General features: G+C 35.4%; 1 protein-coding gene across 1 annotated transcript; it reads right to left on the bottom strand.

The window, feature by feature from the left end:
- Positions 1 to 5,190: 5,190 nt before the first annotated feature.
- LOC115968893 (phenolic glucoside malonyltransferase 1-like) lies at positions 5,191 to 6,592 on the bottom strand. Its single transcript, XM_031088435.1, has 2 exons — positions 5,686 to 6,592; positions 5,191 to 5,585 (listed from the first exon to the last, which is right to left on the bottom strand). Exons 1-2 carry the CDS (start codon positions 6,590 to 6,592, stop codon positions 5,191 to 5,193), a joined length of 1,302 nt encoding a protein of 433 aa, XP_030944295.1.
- Positions 6,593 to 7,869: the final 1,277 nt, after the last annotated feature.

The following is a 7,869-nucleotide window of genomic DNA, read 5'->3' as shown; positions in this document are numbered from 1 at the left end:
GAGAATTGGGGTAAAGGAACTCTCTCCGCCACAAAGGCGCCGTGTCCTCCTGAGACTCCAGATAGTGAGGTACGGGCAAAGGAAGCATGAATTCAAGAGGATATTCCAGTTTGACAGGGGGGAAAGGGTGTTTCTCCCTCTTTTAGTCAAAATCCGAAGCAGGTTCTGTTCATGCCAGAATTTTGGTGTGTTAGAAGAAAGGTTCTCCGCCCCCAGCGCTTCTGCCTTGTTGCAGGCAAATTTTTGGTGAAGGCTCCTCAGCTTCCGGCTCCCTGCACCTTTCTCTCAGCGGTGTGAGGCTTAAGTCGGGTTCTTTTGCTGCCTGAGTTATGGGCGTGCAAAAGCATTGAAGAGGAATAAGGTCTCGAGGCAGTAGCCAACTTCTCCTCTGTGCTACCTCCTCGGCTTTATCTTCACCCTCTTGTATCTTTCGTTACTTACGTAGTTAGCTTCAATGTAAGCTCTGTTTCAGCTTTTCATTGTACACTGTATTGTTCCTTTGTCTTAATAAAATATGTATCTATTTCTCTATACATATCTTTCTTCTCCGTAACAACTACTTTATGCATGAATATTAAATATAAGCTTGCCCTTAATGATATTCCAGGCAGAAAAATGCCTTAACACAGATTCCTACTAGTTTAAACTTACAAATATTATCAAGCATAACAAGGTTAATCCTCAATAAATCAAACTCTTGGAACTAACCGGGATAACCGCTGAGTGCTGCGCGATGCATGCTAGAGCGATGTTCGAGAACGATAGACTCTAAATAATTCGTCCGAGAGGGTAGCCGAGTAGCGAGGGACTTTGGTTGTGCTTTTGGGTAATATGTTGCGCCGTATCGCATCAACCCCTTTGATATTGGGGATCCGAGGGCAGACCGAGGAATCCGCACAATCAAGGTACTAACCCATCTGTTAACGCGGAGTTCTCTTCGGATGGATTTTGAGGTTTATGTGCTATAGTTTTTTTTTTTTTAAATAGTTGGTTCCTCATCTAAGTAGTTGGGCTAGGACTATGCAAGTTCTGGTCGTTTCCCCATAGGCTTGAGTCCGAGGACTATGCAATGCCTTGGTTCTGTCCAAAACCTAGTTTTCCTCATCCAAGTAGTTGGTTTCCCCATAGGCTTGAGTCCGAGGACTATGCAATGCCTGGTTCTGTCCAAAACCTAGTTTTCCTCATCCAAGTAGTTGGTTTCCCCATAGGCTTGAGTCCGTGGACCATGCAATGCCTTGGTTCTGTCCAAAACCTAGTTTTCCTCATCCAGGTAGTTGGTTTCCCCATAGGCTTGAGTCCGTGGACCATGCAATGCCTTGGTTCTGTCCAAAACCTAGTTTTCCACATCCAGGTAGTTGGTTTCCCCATAGGCTTGAGTCCGTGGACCATGCAATGCTTTGGTTCTGTCCAAAACCTAGTTTTCCTTATCCAGGTAGTTGGTTTCCCCATAGGCTTGAGTCCGTGGACCATGCAATGCCTTGGTTCTGTCCAAAACCTAGTTTTCCTCATCCAGGTAGTTGGTTTCCCCATAGGCTTGAGTCCGAGGACTATGCAATGCCCTAGTTCTGTCCAAAACCTAGTTTTCTTTGGCACTGGAACTTGGTTTTACGGGAGTTAGCTCCTCGGCCAAGCCCCTAGAATTATTCGCGCGATTAACGCTGACAAACGTAGCCCCTAATCAAGAAGCATAGCTCCTAACAGAACTTTACGCTGAAACTCTATAACCAATTGTCAGAGGTAAAAAAGAAACTATTTCGACCTACCGCCTATGCCAACACACAAGCCTTTCCCACAGATGGCGCCAATTGTAAGGACACGATTCGTGGCGGACCGTAACAGTGTCGGGTTCGCACGTGAAGAGGCCCTAACAATATCATTTGTAGAGCGTGGGTTTGGAAGGCTAGGCCTTGATCGATAGGCGGTGGGTTTTTCGTGGTGTTCATACAAGGATGAGTTTTCCTTCACCCCTGGAGTCTTTCTCCTAGAGGTGGGCTGGGAGGCTCTGGTTTTTGGCCATTTTTCCCAGCCCCTCCTTTAGGTTACTGATTTTTCCTTTTATACTCGCCTGTGTTCACTGTCCTTCGTCCACGTATAGGGTCAACATTTCCAAGGCTGATATTTGTCCCATCAGCCTATATTCAAAGTCGTTGGGGGTGGTTGTAAAAACCAAAGAATGCGGCTCTGTCAGGTTCAGAGCATTGAATGATAGTAAGGGCAGCTTTCCCTTGATATTTTAGATCTTTCTTCCAAGTTTCAGTCCTATACCGTTTTTACCCTTCTTTCTGGGGGTACCTTGGGTCTGCCGAGGACTGAACTGCCCTCGACGGTATCTAAAGGATATCTTGTCGAGTTTGGGTCATAGCCCTCCTCGGCTTGGGCCTTTGGGTTCTCCCCGGGTAGATGGGCCTGGCCCATAAATCATTTGGGCCCCACAGGTTGATTAAGCAATTTGGTTTCTAGATCTCGTCTTAAAATGTGTTTAAGTGAAATTTATGTGAAATCCCACATTTCCCTATCATTATTTTTTTGAAAAAATTAAATTAAATGTATGGACCATGTGATTTAATTGCAAAGTTAATTTGTTTTTGTCATATTAGTCATTACAAAAGGAAAGGAAAAAAAATACGGCCAACTAGATTTAAATGCGGTAATTTTTTCTCTAAAAACAAAACGAGAGTTTAATTAGATGCAAAAATATGGCTAACTAGATCAGCTTAATTGGGTGCGTAAGTGTTGATATCTTATGTAACTATTAATTAAGTGTAACATTATTTATTTATTTGATAGTTACAACAACGAGAAAAGAAGAATTGAACTTTAGATGTCTTTATTGGAAACTCTAAAAGATATATATCAGTTGAGTTACAAGACTTTTGGTAATGTTACATTATTACCAAAAATTTTGGTAATCATATTTTCGCATTCTCATATGCTAGTGCTCTAAGAAGTGGGCTTTTTAAGCATTTAAAAAATTTTCATGTTCTATAATTTTCTGGCCTAGGGCTTACAAAAGAATAAGTTTGTTTCGGCCATGTTTTGGGGTAATAGCAAAAGAGGTAAGTAACATATATGTGGTGATATGATTTTCTTTGTAAATCCTCCAAACTTTTTATGGTTTTAATTTTGAAAATATAATTGTTTTAATTTATTGCATATTATTTTTATTCTTAAAGCACGTCAAATTTGTACTAATGAGGTGTTATTTACTATATTCAATCTATAAACTCAAGTTCTGTGTATAATTTTAAAGTACATAAAACTTGAAATTTAAATATTATATAAATGATGTGTTGGGTTTAAATTACACCTACTGTAACTCTAAGTTATGATATATCATTTGATAACTTTTTATTGGATTAGTATTTCAAAAACTTACCATTGGATTACATTTCCTCTATTTTCTTAATGCATATACCAAGTTTCATGTGAATCGGATGTCATTTACTATTTGATTTAGAAGCTCACCTTTTATGTACATTTTTAATATAAAACTTGAAATTAAAATATCTGGTCTCAAATCATCTTAAAATTTTGCAAGCATGTAGAATATAAGAAGAAATTCTAATCCCACAATGGATTTGTTAAAATTTGTATTCAATACAAAAATATTGAGTGGTGTAATATAGCTTAGAGTTACACCTTAAGTTTAACTTGAAATGAGATGCTATTAATTTCTGACATCATGATATTTTGCAATTGTTAAGGGTATAAGAGGCATTGTAATCCCAATGGGGAATATATATATATATAAATAAAGATTGACTTACCTCAAGAACTTTTTAAAAAGGAATTTCTTTTTGTTTTAATAAGAGACTACTGCATTACCTACTAACTAAATAAAAGACGAGATTAAAACTCATTACCACTTATCATTGTATATTTAAAACAAAAGGACATGTCCAGTCAAACTTTTATATATATATATATATATATATGGGTGTGTGTATGTGTGTGAAAACTACATTCTTGGATTACATTATCTCCTTATATGCACCACGACAATGTAGCATTTTAGTATAGAATGACTTTCATAGTAGGTGATGTTGGCACTAATAACATTATCAAATTCAATTAAAGTTAATGGAAATACCTCACAGAGCTAATATGTGCTTTATTTTGGACACCTACTTTCTTTGTGATTATCTCTTTGAGGCATTTCCGTTAACTTTAATTATATAGAAATTAAAATAAATATAAAAAAAGTAAACATTATTATTTATTTGTTTAAATACTTTTTTTTATAAGATCTAAATACAATTGATTGGATTTCAGTTAGATCAACTGGTAAAATCTCGGATGGTTGAATAAAAAATTTGGAGTTTAATCTCCGCCTACACTAAAAATTAATTGGCAATGATGGAGGGAGACTTGGACTGGGGGGCAATGGCCTCCCCTAATTTTTTTTTTAAAAAAAAATTAATATATACATAGACACCAATTTTAGCAATTTTGTTCTATAAAATCACACTTTGCCTCCCTTAACATTATCATTGATTCTTTTAAGAGTACTACTCTAGCCACAAATTTTTTTATAACATTTTTACAAATTGTTGTGATAATAAAATTTTACTAGTTTGCGTCTAAGCCCATCACTTGCATCACATTTTTACTTACTAATAATTACTCACCACATTAATAATTTGTAAAAAAGTTTGTAATTCTAGTATTTTCCTCATTTTAAAGACCAGATCTAAAATCCAAAGCAAAATAAACAAGCCCAAAAAAATTATTCAATAACAAAAATTATCAATAGTAAAGCTAAAAACAATTAAATTCAATCAACCAATTTTACCCAAAACAAACAACCTAACCCTTTAAAAAATTGTAAACAAAATAATTTTTTTCATACTTGAATGCACACATAAAAAACACAAAAAAAAAAACCATTAGCTGTTAAGCAACCGAGCCGGAAGCTAGAGTCGTCACACGCAACTAACAACAAAGTTGTCCCCCTAATTAATTTCAAGTCCTGACTTCGTCCCTGCTAATTGGTGTCTTGATTTGTTGATAAAGAGTTATTATTAGGAGTGGACGCTATAAATTGAAACTCTCTTTAAAAGAAAAAAAATTGAGTCATATACTTAGAGATGAGTATATAATTCGTCTTTATTTAATATTTAGCAAGTAATGAAAACAAAATTCTTATTTTTCTCTCTCTAAAGCACCCGGTAAAAACATAATGATATGATCTTAAAGGCTTTGTAAACCAGTAACAAAAAGAGAAGCAAATAGGTCCATTTCATGCTTCTTTAAGACCACACCAACTTCAACTCCTCCATTCCCATTTTTGCTTTCCGCTATAGTAGTTGCTCTAGTTCTGTGTATGTTCGTGAGTGCCACTTTCTGAGGTCTCCCCCACCCGAAATCCCTCTCATAATCCTTAAATTTGTTTGACCATGCAACCGTAATCATTTCCGGTAGGGTTTGGGTTCCTTCAGCTCCCATCTGTCCTGTCGCCAGTTTAATCCATTTCTCTGCTTCATCAAGAAATCCCTCAATCTTTTTGATGCCATCAATGATCCTATAAGCAGCAATGGCCAACCCAGTTTCCTTCATTAACTCTCTTGCTTGGGCAACTATACCACCTGCTCCAGCACAATTACCGAAATAATTTGTTGGAACTGGAGGGTCTAAACGATCGAGACCGATAATTAGCTGGGATATATAGGCAGATCAATTTGTTACTTTCTAATTCTTTGGCTTTTGCCACACAAACCATTATATATGCAAATGAAAGGACAAAGGTTGATAACTGAAATGGTTCCACTGTCTTTGTTTTAGCTTCATCACCAACCTTGTCCCCCCATGAAAAAACCCTCTTCCTGAGTTTTTCTATGTCTGCACGGCTTAACTCGAATGTGCCTCGAACAATGTCTTCTGTTGGATCCTCGAAATTGTGTGGCTTAAGGCTTCGGCTATTCGTTGCTAACAAACAGTCTGAGAACATAGAGTCGAGTGTAGCTGGGTATTTGACAGCAGTTCTGTCGATGAATGGTGTTAGTTCTGGCAATAAAGTTGAGTCTTTATCAAGTTTGCTTATATAAGCCCATGAGTCCAAGAACAATGACATGGCTTTCCCATCAAGAACCGCATGGTTCGCAACAACGCCAAGGCAAAACCCTTTGTTTGAAAAGAGAGTGACTTGCAATGTCAAAATTGAAGCTTTTGAGTCTGATGTTTCCAAGTGGGGTATGAGATGACAAAAGTTTCTAGCTTCAGTTACATGGTCTCCAGATAGATTGTCAAAGTTGGCATCGGATTCAGCTATAGTGAGTGAAATGGAATCACCAGGGGTGTAATGAATGATGGGTTTTTGAGAATCAGGAGGCCATGTTAGTTTCCCTACAAGTGGGAGAAAGTGCGGGAGAGTGAGAGAGAGTGAGTGCTTGAGTTTGGAGAGGATTGAGTCAAAGGAAAAACAGTCTAAGTTAGCTTGTGAGTAGAAGGAAAGAACCTCAATTGGTGCGGTTTTTAAGAAAAAGAGATCAAAGATAGTGAGTGGGAGAGAGATCTCAGTGGCTGTGTTTGGGGAGTCTGAGGACGGAGAGATTGTACTGACCTCCAATATTTTCAACGAGCTTTGTGCCGCCATGAGAAAGAGAAATAGAGAGAGAGAGAGGGAGATAAGATCACAGTGATGCCTCTGTGAATATTTTATAATGTAATTATAATATTACAAATACATTGTTTTTTTGAATATACAAGGTGATAGGTTTTTGGAATTCGAAAGAAGTAATAGACGATAGTTTGAATTTTTATCAATCTAATAACTAAATTGCTTTGGAGGTTGTAACGTGTTTAAATGGTAAGATAGAAAACTTTGGCCGGCTAGGAAAACGTTCAAAAAATCTTAATTCACGCTAATCATATAATTAGGTGACCAAGTAATAAATTTTATCAAAAATAGCAAAATTGAGATAATTACAGAAATTGAAACTAATGTTTCTAAGAGACTTCCCAAAACAAACTAAACTAAAGGTTGTTAAGGAAAATAAATATTACTAAAAATGAAAAAACTACTATTTATTAGGCCTTAACGAAGGAATTTACTAGAATTAAGGCGAACCTTGTGGCATGGTCATAAGTCTTGACCAAAAAACCGTTTCTCTTTAGCCCACAAATTTCATGCAATTATGAGAGAAATAGTTATTCCCCAATTTAAGGAATAATTATTGCTTTGGTAAAAAAAAAAGGAATAATTATTTTTAAGCAATAACTATTTTTTGTAATGAAAATGCTAAATAATAAAATAATTGTTCCGCGTGAATAACAATTTCATTATAGGTTATTTACAGTATACAAAACATACTCTTATAAGCTTTTTTTTTTTTTTTTTAGCCAACTCTAAGTGATTCCAAACTTGTGACTTCATTTGTGAAATTCAACAGCACAAAATACATGATACGAGCATTATGCCCGTGCGATACACGGCTTAATCAAAATTCATATTAAATAATTTTTTTGTTAATTTACTTAAAATTAGATAATAAAAATAAATAAATATTTTTACTTTTAAGTTATATAATAAATTCATATTGTGTGAAACTAAGGTATTATTAAATGTGCATATATATATATATATATATATATAAGTAATAACTTATTAAAAAAGTGCAATAAATATGTTTGTTTTCAGAATGCATAAAATGATTTATTCTTCTTCTTTTTTCGGATATTATTTTTTGTCAATATCATAAAAAAAAATTTGTATGCTTTTCTTCAAACTTTCTTGGATTTGAATTTGTTATTTATTTTTTTGCCAAATTCTTCATTATGTAAAATATATTCTTTTGGGTTACTTTATCCTAATTTTTTTTTTGTTTTGACATTATCTAAATTTAGATTTTTTTTTTAAAATTAAGTTTACAT

This window comes from Quercus lobata, chromosome 2 (assembly GCF_001633185.2).
Source record: "Quercus lobata isolate SW786 chromosome 2, ValleyOak3.0 Primary Assembly, whole genome shotgun sequence".
Classification (NCBI taxonomy): Eukaryota; Viridiplantae; Streptophyta; class Magnoliopsida; order Fagales; family Fagaceae; genus Quercus; species Quercus lobata.
The sequence above is the reverse complement of the archived record's forward strand: the minus strand, read 5'-3'. Positions and strand labels throughout refer to the sequence as shown.